This window comes from Hesperophylax consimilis, chromosome 3 (genome assembly GCF_061612785.1).
Source record: "Hesperophylax consimilis isolate HC1 chromosome 3, BYU_Hcon_1.0, whole genome shotgun sequence".
NCBI classification, from domain to species: Eukaryota; Metazoa; Arthropoda; class Insecta; order Trichoptera; family Limnephilidae; genus Hesperophylax; species Hesperophylax consimilis.
In genome coordinates this window covers 3,561,331-3,574,153 of record NC_142838.1, presented here as the reverse complement: position 1 = coordinate 3,574,153, position 12,823 = coordinate 3,561,331, and the positions used below count along the sequence as shown (strand labels likewise).

General features: G+C 34.1%; 1 protein-coding gene across 1 annotated transcript in view; it reads left to right on the top strand.

The window, feature by feature from the left end:
* The window catches only part of LOC149424849 (uncharacterized), a 658,025-nt gene that overhangs the window by 601,600 nt on the left and 43,602 nt on the right, over nucleotides 1-12,823 (top strand). Inside the window, exon 9 of the mRNA XM_089647476.1 lies at nucleotides 4,253-4,391. Within this exon, the coding sequence (XP_089503602.1) occupies nucleotides 4,253-4,391 (139 nt within the window). The remainder of the gene's footprint in view (nucleotides 1-4,252; nucleotides 4,392-12,823) is intronic.

Below are 12,823 nucleotides of genomic sequence, written 5' to 3'. Positions count from 1 at the left end.
ACTCGCACTAGCTTATGTTAAAAGATACAGCTGTAATTTGTACAAACATTTTATTTTACTTAGATGTTAACTAAACTAAATAACCAACCATCGCAGGGGTAGACAGACAGGACAGACCGCCAAACAACTCGGTCTCGGCACACACTCCTTGCCTCATTCACATTCATACATTGTCTCATACATACTCTTCTATTATTCTGAATCTGACATGGCCCGACTCAAGTATCTGATTCACTTGGTCGTGCCATGTCTTACTCGGGCGTCCTCGACTTCTGCTACCATTCACATTTGCATCATATATTCTCCTTACACTGCTTTCTTCGCTCATTCGCTCTACGTGCCCTAACCATCCAAGCGTCCCTTTCTTGATCTATACTCATTAAGCTTACATCAGCCTTGCACTCTTTGTGGATCTCCACATTCCTCACACGATCATACATGGTTTTATCACACATACGCCACATGGATCTCATTTCAACAGCATTCAATCTACTTTCATCCTTTCTTTTAGTCGGTTCCATGCCTCACTTCCATACATCAGGGTAGGTACCACAGCACTGCATTGTGGACTGCTAACTTCGCTTCTTTGGACAATTAGCCTTGGTATTATTCACGGAGGCTCTCTTCCTTCCTCTGTGGTATTATTCTTTTGACTGGAACACACATAATTGAAAATAATTGTCAACGGGTAAATACAAAAAATACAGTTCTTTGACATCACCTCTCCATAAAATCCCCCGTAAACTTTTATCAGGTGGGTTAATAGTTCGATTCCTGGGTCAGCACTGTATTATAAAGGGTGCCAGTGGTAAAGTTTGCTAACTTCGGGGGTGAATCTGGATTCTGGAGTGTAGGCAGACAGGCCAGAAAGGACATTCTGCTCGACCTTCTAGACGTTTACTTTTACAAAATTCAGAAAAGAATATATAATACTTCTACAATCCAAAAATTATATAAGTATTATGGAGGCTCCTAAGCAGGGTTACTTTTTTAAGGGTCCATTCAAGAAGGTCCAGATGGTCATGTGAAAAAAATTGTAAAAACAAAATAAGATAATGTGTAAAACATGACTAATCTTTACTTTTATTATTGAAGAAGAAGATAATACTAATAAATCTAAACGAAACACAAAACAGAACAAGACACAACAGGGAATCGAACCCATGATCTCTATCTTACCGGGACAACGCCTCTAACTACTTGGCCATTGAGATCTTATTATTTTACCATTAAATTAAGAATTAAAAATTTCATCTCTTCTTTTTTTTCAACTCATGAATGATTGCAAAGTTCTAAGGAATTCATTTCTAACCTAGACAGTTATTATTTGAGACCGTTACCTTTTTATTTTTTGTGTCTTGTTCTGTTCCATGTTTCAATTATATTTTTTAATATTATCTTCTGCTTTATTTATAAGTATAACCTTCAAAAGTTTTTTAAAAGTCATTGTAATAAAATTGAATCTTTACTTGATCTATACTATTTTACATGAACTGTTCTTTTAGTTTTAGGTGCTCAACGTCCTTTTTTTTATTCTAGATAAAAGAAAATAACATTTTCACTTATTTAACTAGAAATGACTAATACATTACATTACTATATTATTCACTCTCAGTGTTTTGTTGATTGAGCATAAACGAGAACAATTTTTTTTTAATGCACTTTTACTTTTTTAATTTTGTCTGGAAGGCAATCATATATGTTGCCCCCTTCGTAAACAATAGATTTCTTACCATAGTGATTATGTATGGCATATATTTGTAATAAGCATTTACTTTGTGGTTTATTTACTAGTTTTAATATTCTCCTGACGAAGGAAGAGTGCAATTAAAATTAAAGTTGTTTAAAACAAATTTATATCTTTTATTGTAAAGTATGTATGGTGTTTAAATGTATGTTATTGTGTTGCCGTGTAAAGTGTGTGTGTACTTGGGACGTTTTAATGAGTTCTGTTTTTGTATGTATGAGTTTATTATTTATTTTGAATATAAGGAGACATCTTAATTCATATAATTTTTTGTTTTGTTTCCATACATATTTTTTGTGGATGTTCTGGGTTTGAAGTGAAATAGCTTTTGATAACTTTGTTTTGTGTTACATGTAGTTTATTTATATATGTTTCATATGCGTTTCTCCAGATTTCAATCAAGTAGTTTAAATGTGAAAGTACGAGGCTACAATATGGACCTCTTTAATTTTATTGGTAACAGATTTGATAACCGGCTAAATACGCTAAAGTGGGTGATTTTATCTTTAATATATTGTATATGCTGTTCAAAAGTTTTATCAATGCACCGCCCAAGATATTCCTCCTGTATCAGGATTTTCAGGTTGTTATATTCAATTTTTAAGGGTACATGAAGAGGAATGATTTTACGGGTTGAGCTTAAAATCATGTATACTGTTCTTTTTAACATTCATAGTTAGGATATTTGATTGGAGCCAACATTTAATTTTGTCTAGGTCTCTTTGTGCATTTTCTAGTAATATGTCTAAATCTTTATCCCAGAAGAAAATTGCAGTATCATCTGCATTGCTATTGACCTAATGGAGCAGCCGCCCCTGTTCTTAAGGTATATTAAAGGTTGCCACTGCTTCTACTGTATGTGTACTCATCACATCATATACCAATGGAAGTAGGTAATTTTTTTACATTATTCCACACAGGAGGCCCTGGAGTAATTTTCTCAAGGCCTATGTCACCTTTGGGGATGCTGTGTGGTGGATCTTATTAAGGAAGGAGAGGAAGTTCTGGTAAGGAAAAAGTTATTAGGGGTGCGTTTGAATCTAGGGTTTAGTGTGTTCAGGAGTGACGGACGTATGAATCTATCCCTCCCGCTGTGGCAAAAGGCGATGGGTTAAGAGATACCAGTTGGAGAGGTCAAAAGGTTTCCTCAAACGCCACGCAACGCGAGCACCACTGCTAAATCACCAAACGTAGGGAACCACTCGGGGTGACCTATGGTTGGTTATCCAATAATGGAACCGGGGCGGCACCCAAACCAGACTCCCAAATTAATGTGGAAGTATTTATTTTCCAATCTCTTCGGCCGTGATATAGAATTGGTAACTCCTCGCTAAGTGTTCGATGTGTCATTAATCCCCGTATCTTTATGCTTTGCCAACTGGCTCTGTAATATGCCACCAAAATACGTAATTTAGGATATTTATTTGAATTTTCTACGGTTTGCGGATTTAGAGATTTTCAGATACGTCGAGCATCGCGCTGGGATAGAAAGAGTGGAACCATAATTTCCAGCAAAGGAAAAAAATATTTATTTGATTTCGTGAATTACTCTAATAATATCAATTACTTTAATACTAATCTTAAAAGCTATTCATCAATATTTGTGTCGGAGTTATTTTAGGGTGTCTTCTATGTAACTTATGAGGATGAGTAGATTGTTTGACTAGACTTTTATTGAATTTTATTCTCGTCTTCATGTCGAATAAAACTATTGAAACCTTACCCAGAATAAAACGGCCCGCAATATGTTTTCGTTTCCGATGTAGGTTATCTTCAGGGTTTTTAGAATAGTTCGAATAACTTTCGACTTTTTTTACTTCATTCATAAGACGACTCTTAACGTTGATTGTGAATTCTGCCTAAATGGATGAAAAGTTATTTTTTAAATATATCAGTCCTTACACTGTCTAATAAACGCTGTGTCGTTTGTATTGAGTATTTAGTTTGAATCTTTCTACGCTGGAAGGGATTATGTGTTTATTCATTTATCAATGTCCTTTATAATAGTTGTGTCGGCGAGAATAGTACCCGGAAACTACGAATCCTGATTCAAGAATCACTCTTCCTCTCCCTAACCTCAGTTACAAATACCTACATTATTCCAATTATAATTCAAGTTGTCTGAACTTTAATTCGAAGTATGGCTGAGTTAGGCAACTAATTTTAGCAAAATACCCATTATTTTAATTCACGTTGCATGTTTATTGTTGTTCACTCTATTCGAGAGGCTTGGGAATAAATCAATATCACCTAATATTAGACCCATCTCATCAAAGTACAAAGTATAACACTCGCGAATTACGTTTGAATTGAAATGTTGAAATAATTGCTTTGAATTTCACAGGCACGTGTTGTATATCAAGTTTTTCTAATTTATGGAAGTTTCTCAAATAATCTGTATGTGACATACAAGATAAAAGGTTGATTATACAAGATAAAAGGTTGATTAATTTTTGGTGTCGTTTATTTAGTATTTTGATTTAAATGGTAATTTCTTTGTTACAGTGGAGGTGATATTCCTGATCTGGGGAATCCGGCTCTGCATAGTGGTGAGAAAGGCCCCATCGGAATTCAACGAAAGTCGCTTCATATCCATGGCCATCTACAACGAATTCCTGCTCTCTGTCTTTCTAAATATATCCATGTGAGTAACTATAATAATTAACACATGTATTATGTATTCCATTTCTTGCTCTTGAAAAGTCTAATGGTAAGCTTTTCCGTTTATTTTCAATGTATGTGTTCTCATAGAGTACATTTTCATCACAATAAAATATTTCCAGAAAGCTGAAACACCGTTTCGGGTAAAACTATTACAGCAATTTGTCATTTCTTTTGTTAGCGCAAACCACTCGTATAATAGAGCGTGAAGTGCGGGCTATTAGTCTGGCCTCATACTCGCGGGTGATCCTAAGAATTACTCTCTTCCTGGGTCGCTAGAAGAAATTTAGTGTCCGAGAAGAGTGTTTTTTTTCTCCGAATCCACATTGTCATTACTACGGAACTTTATATACTTCATACATTTCGTAGCAACGATCTCGCCAAACCGCCAAAATGCGGGCTGGATATTATTTCCCAGCCAAAGAATGTGAGCACGAAGTCTCACAAATTTTCGCGGTTTTTATTTTCAAATCCGAACCGAAAAGTTTTTCCGGTTTATTCCATATTTTTACACACAGAAATGTGATCTTTATGGAGGTTCGAGTAAACCATTAATGGGCACCCCATGGGCCATGGCTAATGTGTCTGCTTTTAAATTGCCATCGTTTTTAATATCCTCGTTTGGCTTTATGGATATTGTTTTCCGTTCAAATATAATTCAAGGAGGCTTCTAGTAGTAAGTTTCGGAAATAATTCGTAATATTTATGGTTTCCCAATAATATCGCTATCATCTAACTTGGCATTTGTGGAGATGATATTATGAAGTTATGATGTTCATACCAATGGCCATGCACCTATAGGTTTTTTCGATATCCGTAAAAATTGTTTTTGCCTGATTTTTTATCAATCTTTTTCCAATTTCTGCATTCTCTTATGTATTTTTTTCATGAAATTTAGATACTTTACCTACCTAATAAACTTACATGAATGACTTTTATTTCCGGTTCAAAATATCAATTAAAAGAGCCAGAAGCCTTCATAATATGTTTTTTCAGTAAATGTTTAACTAACCTAACCCACATCCGTTTCAAAAAAAGTACATCTACTAAAATCGAAAATAATGCCACTTCATGCAGAAGTCAAAATTTTATAGGTGAAAATTAATTTTAACATGAAAGTTATCCATAGTTCCCAAATTTCCCAAATCTAGTTATCCATCGCATTTAACATGAGAAACTGGTAAAAGTTTGAGAGTTTCCGAATGATTACCCGAGCAAATGTAATTCCCTAGAGTAGATGAAAACTTACGTATATAATATATAGACAGTAAAAAAAAATGTTTTTTTAAATAAATAATGCTGTTGAAAATTCATGTGACAGAAACCAAATTATTATCATTTTCATGCTTTGGAATAAACTAAAAACCACCAATTTAAATATGCTTATCATAATATCTTTCCAACAGAAAATGTTCGCAAAATTTTTATAAAATCGTGAATAAACTGATAAAATAAATCTACTGTGTAAATTTCCGCAATGTACACTAAAATGCTAAACCGCTTAGTAGGCACGAGTAAAACCAAACTATTTCATGACACGCTGTGAAATGAATAGTGCCATAATATTTAATGAATGGTTTTGGTAGTAGGGACATAAAAGGCGTAAGTTCGGCTGATAGCTTCCTTCTAACTCTAACCCAAACTTCTATTTCATGAACGACGCATATTTGAAAGAGGGATTGCAGTTTACAGCGAATCTCTCAGCGATAGAAAGTATTTCTTTATTATTTTTTATAAAGAAATAATATCGAATCGATCTTGGCATAGGAAAAATCTTCATCCTGCAGGTTCCTTCCTCCAACTCCTCGGAACTACACTCGTAAACGTCACGTAGATTTCGAAGCCATGAAGTGCAATATCTGCACCTGCTACATTTTCCATCAAACTTTCCTTGGTCTATCAACTAAGGAATCATTTTATCATTTTTCGTTCCTCCAAATATGACCAGGAAATGGGAGTTTTCTTTCTACTATATCTACAACAACTTTACAATTTTCGGTCATTCGATGAAGAACGAAACTAGTTGTGCCTTCTAATTTGGCTGCCCTCTCTCTCCATTGTATTTTTAGTACTCTCCTTTCAATCCACATTTTAAAGGTTTTTGTCTACCGTGTAATAATTTATGTCCAGATTTTCATGCCGTACTGAATAAAACGTAAACATGACAGCCAACCATTCTGATTCTCAAATTTAAACTTACATCTTAATTAAAGCGCTCCTGGCTGTCTCCATCTGAACTCTTTAACCCAACCCAAGTTTCTGATCATAGGAATAGTGCGTAGGCTGTATCTTGTTAAATCCATTGATAGGAGATTTAATGAAATTGAACATCTGGTCAGCCGTTAAAGTATTATCACTTAGGTGTAATGATAAATTACAGTCAGACATTTCGCCTGGCGTTAGTCCGCAAGTAATAATAATACGTACAGTGTTGACAGCTTTCAGTTTTGGGTTAGCCGCCTGCCGCGACCGGTCCGCGTGAACAATGAATGGCCCAACCAACCAACCCTCGCTAGCTTTGGCTGCTAGCCGCTCCAGGCAACGCACAGTGGACCACTTTGTCAAATTATCCGCCCGAAATCCCTCTTTTTATTTCAAGTTCCTAACTACGCCAGAATTTGGGTTGACAAAACTACTTCCTTAGTTATGGAAAACCTAGGTAGAATTTTCCTCTGTCGTCGTTAAGATATTATATATGTAAACCTCGATCCTCAAAATATTGCTTTTTTTAAACTTAACTCTACGCAATAAGTTATTTTAAACAAATACGCATAAATTAAAATATGTAAAATGCTTCACTTGGTTACTTAAGCACCTTTTAAAATAATTTGAATCATTTTCCCAAAATAAGTTTAAGTAGAGCTGTTTTTCAGTAGTCTACTATATTTTTTATCTTGTTGTTAAAATGCTTACACATTTTCTTAACAGCTTAGTATTTCGTCAGGATTTTTTTCAGACGACCAAGGGAAGATTCTCCTAACGAACAAATGAGTTTTTTTTAATACGTAGTTTTCTTATAGTTGAGTATTACAAAATCTACACTACGCCACCGGGTGTAAAGTTCTCAATATCTGACTTATGCGTCTATATACCTATACATATTTATTTAGTTCGCAGTTAACGCCCAATTGCAAATTAATTAAAATAATTTACCTTAGACATTTAGAGTGCGCGGGATGCTAGAAAAAAGTAATTTTGAGGCGTTCAGCTTCAGTTCGACATTAAAGTTTAATTCAAGGCGACATGAGACTCTAATAGCGGGGGCTTGCTCGACGCTTTATTTTCATTAGTTCTGATGAAGGTTTTACTAAAATCTCAATTTTTTCTAGAAGGATCCTTACGGATGTAATTATTTTTATTTAAGATTAATAAAAACAGGACCTTACAAATATTATATGGAAAACAATTTGAAAATTTTATAAAAACTATAAAATTAGCGGAGAGCACCAGATTTTATTTTTTAGACGGTGAATTAGTAAAACGTTAACCAGAAATAACTAAAATAAACCCCACCGAAAGATCGATTTTCTTGGCCTGCTAAGGCAATATCCACCGTAGGTCTGTCCGAATATTGTTTTTACAGGACTTCATCACTTATCTCGTCAAGATTCCCACTTTATTTTAGAAATTTGACAGGGCAAATTCAACCGCAGGTCTGTCCAATACACCAGGACCACGCGTCGAATATTTTTGTGCACGGCTGTTTCACTTACGTCGTTAAGATATTGGCTTTACTTTAGGTTATTGTCTCGTCTTAAATGTTTTCAGTTCAGGAGTAAGCATTTTGACCTTCAGAATGCACGGGATGCTGGAGGTATTTATCTTCAGATATCGGTTTATATTTAAATTTTCGGTGGTCGAATACAAGTGTATTACCGGGCTCCTATTTTATTTTCTTGTCCACTGTGCGGCGGCTCAGCTACGGTTCGGCTCCGGGTCCGGCTGCCCTGTGTGGGAGGCCTTAGGAGCAGGAAGGGGTGGAAAGAGAGAGGAGGGTACACATTCTACGTATACACCGTGTACATAATATGTCGGTTTGTGAATTGGGAAATTTGCCTTTTGTGCGGGCAAAACAGACTGTAAATCTTCGATTCTAGGCACGCTAATACCATGCCGGAGTCATCCTTTAGATGTGACATTTTTAATATCGGAGCATTCATAACATCTGCCATCTGGAATGTAAAAATATTATTAAAATGATAATTTTTCTGTGCCTTCGGATGAAAGGCAATAATGGAACTCTGTGAAAATACGAATAACTCTTTTATGCATCAGGAGTATTTTTAAAATTAATAAAATTCTGTATGATCGACTCAAAACCAGTTTTTCATCCATATTTTATTTTGCATAAAAATTTGTACCAATAACAAACCCATTAATAAGGTTACAGTAAGGACAAAAAAGGTTAAATTTAAATACATTGGTAACCAAAAGTTAAATGATATTTCGTAGTTAGAATATTACTTGTTGAAGGACATGTTGAAAATGTCCACATTTCGTGCGTGGCATTTAATTTACATAGGCTTCCTACGGGTATCAGTTGGATTAACTCTCGAGTATATTCCAAATCAAAGTTATTTTATGTAACTAGTGGTCTGCGGCAAGGAAGCTATCTCGGCCCAATTCCTTATATTCATAAATGACATCATAAGTTGTTTCGACGGTGTAGAATTTCAGCTTTTTTCCGATGACATCAAATTATACAAAGAAATATCTAAAAAAATATATATAAGCGACTGCCTAATCTTATAGTCAAACATCGACAAATTACACAATTGGTGTATCGCTAACAATTTATTCCTAAAAATTATACTAATTAGTGTCAGAAGGTAAAGTGCGCTAATTCGGGAGGTGGTTCTACATAAGAAGATAAATGACTTTTTTCGAAATTCCGATGTTTATTTTCCCATGCAAACATATTTTTTCATAGATAAATATTTATTTTCCCATACACACAATTCATTTTTTACCTAAAAACTATCTTAAATTATTGGAATTTCTAAAAAAAATAATTTACATTTTTACTTTCAAAATCATGTAATCACCCCTCGAAATTAACGCACTTTGCCCTCGGACATCCGGTATGTACCAGAATGTACCATGCATTATGTAATTTTTTAATTTGGTTTTAATTTTTTTTTGTTATTTAAACATTAAAGAAACTTCTGTTGTTACTGTATTATACAGTAAATCTTGTTAAATATATATCATATAAAACGCCATCAGGGCGTTTATAATTAATAAAAAATAACAAGGAAAAACCGTTGAAAAATAGCGAAATCTGACACTAAATAATCTTAATAATTTAAACAAAAGAAATACACATTTCAATTAGATTGGTATGTTTGATGATGTAAAAAGTGTAGGTTTACACTTTTGGCATACTTAGTATATTTGGCATTTAATTAGTGCCTCATAATTGCAAAGATGACGTCTTCTGTGGTAGCTACAGAAAACACCCCCATTTTTAAGCTGTTCAACGTAAGACGAAATGCTACTAGGATGAGATAAACGTACACGGCGTCTTCTCGGTGTCATTAAAGTTGCTTCCTAAAATCTTAAGGACTGGTTATTTCACAGAATTTGAACCATTCACCTAATTTCAAAGATAATATTCAAGTTCTGTGAAAGTTCTATTCTAGTTCTGTTACTGTGCAAGTACCGTGAAATGATAACAGAATTTAAATAGAACTATCACCAAACAGAATTTTAAGTAAAAACTTTCAGTGCCTAAATTCTGAAATCATCTTGCACGATTTCCAATTCAAATTCATGTAGGGGTAATATCACAACTTCATTTCTTTTTCTGATATTGTTTTGTCTGTTCTTCTCAGAAGATTGATTCTGTAATGCTGTATAAAGGAATATGTTTACAAATCCAAGCAATAAATGATTATTTTAAATATAATTATGTTAATAATACCTGCCCACGTTTGTGTATGGATAGCATTATTAGCTATCTTAAAGGAAATAAGGCTTTAAGCACACTTGTTTTCCTATCGAAGACCGAAATAATAATTGGATTATTTTAAATCCTTTTATTAAAAGGTTGGTTCCTCTACTCTATGCGCTCCTGTTACAAATTGAAGAGGCGTTTTCAAATATAAGTCCATAACATTATTCTTAAAATAGAAATTTCAAAGAAAATCCTTTTTTAAATATTCTTGACATTCAAACTATTTTTTCACCGAAACCAATCGCCGAGAAATCCATAAACATTAATCACGACGTATTCCCTTAAATTAAATCTTTTTAGAGAATAGGTATAATAATGCTTCTGTAAGACAAACCACCACAGTCAGTCCACCTTGTTCGGGACTCGTGTAGCTTATGTAAGCCAGGTAAGTAATGCTATTCAATATTCCCACGGGTGAATTCGAGCTACAGATTTGTGCGACTCGCTCGACAATATTTCTCGTTATGATATCAAACACGATATATATGGATAATGTTATTTCAATCAAATAGGTTTCGTTAGATACAGAAAATGAATATCATATTTTTGGAATAACTTAGTGAGTAAAACCTAAGAATATCGAAGACTATATTAAGTATTTTTAAACGAAAATTTGAATCAGAAAAAGATACATCAGACAGAAAAGGTCGCATCTAGGACTGGAACCCTGAACCGTTGCCTTACCGGTGCGCTGTTCTACCAGCTGAGCTAATGAGACACTATTTCCTTCGGTAATTTTTAACTGTATTATACTTCGAATAAAAACTACCCACATTATCTTCATTTTCGCAACGCACTTTTTTATTAGCTGCTATCTTTATGTACGATCGCAAGATTCAACTTGAACTAAATGCAATCTAAATAGTGTCTTGGATAAATATATCGTCATTTTATCTGAATGTTCGACATCTATTGACTTTTCTGCGAGTCTAGGTAGGTAATTATTTTGTGTAGGTCCTGTTTTTCAAGTAATAGATGCGAACGTTTCTTACTATCTGATATTTCTGATTTTTATGTATCAAATTTTCGTATAAAAATCGCTAATATTATCTTATTTAATTACATATTACATTCGAGGCTTTACTCATTGATTAACTACAAAAAAACACATATCCTTGACTCGCAGAAGTCAATAGATGTCGCACATTCAAAAAAAATTACGACATATTTACCCAAGACACTATGTAGATTGTATTATTTCAAGATGAATCTTGCGATCATACATAAAGATAGCAGGAAAAAAATGAGGTGAGGAAATGAAGATGATGTTTGTAGTTATTAACTAACTAACTAACTAACTAACTAACCACCACGCCGTTTCCCCGCAGGGGTAGGCAGAGAGGACGGACCGCCAAACAACTCGGTCTTGGCACACACTCCTTGCCTCATTCACATTCATACATCGTTATTAAATATGACCAAAGGAAACAGGGTCTCATTAGTTCCTGGTAGAATCGCTCCCCGGCAAGGCGATGGTCCTGGGTTTAAGTCCTAGATGCGACTGTATCTTTTGCTCATTTTTTTTATTTCAAATTCTCGTTTAAAAAACGCCAATATTGTCTTCAATAATTAAATAAATATCAAAATACACTGTTAAACTCATAACTGCACCTCTGGCACTATGATTAATATGTACGAGGAGCCTAAATAAGTTCTTACCTTTTTTATTATTCCAGATATTATTTTATTTTTTTAAGTGTGTATATCCGCACTTCCGAGTTTACGAGATAGGTTCACGAAATTTCATCTCATACATTCCAAAGATTCTAGAACGTTTATCAACGCATGGTATACATTGGAATGTACATTATATATTAAATAACCACTTTCATTTCATGACTTATCTGCAAGTGCCTGCTCAAGGGCATATCGCAACTTCTTTTTCCGATTTTCAAGACTCTCATACAAAACGTTAAGTTCACGAAACAAAAATTAAAATACTAACCTACTACGTCATGTTGATTGGAAACATTGGATATGAAAACATTAAAAATTCTGACATAGGACAGGAGACAGAAGAATACTAGTTTTGCTAAGAGATATACAAATCTGGAGCATTAATACGTGTTGATAATGTCTAAATGGATTTATAAATATAAAGGAATTTCCCACGAATCAACATTAATTAGTTTTAAGAATAATATATTATCACTGCAGAAACAAATTCTAATGAATAACATGTTTCGCAGTGTTTTACTTACCTAACATATTTTGAATGCGCCCATAGTTCGAGAAGCGCTGTATGGGGACTATAATCATGCTGCTTTCATCTCTCAGTTAAACGTAGAATACATCCTGAATAGGAATGCTGAGGGAACGTGAATACGCCTGATTGCCCAGGATTTATAAAATACGAACCTACAACATCATGTATTGCAGTACACTGTATTATAATATACAATATTTTCATTCGTGTTTATATTTCAAGACTTTCAACACGATATTCCGACATATTAATG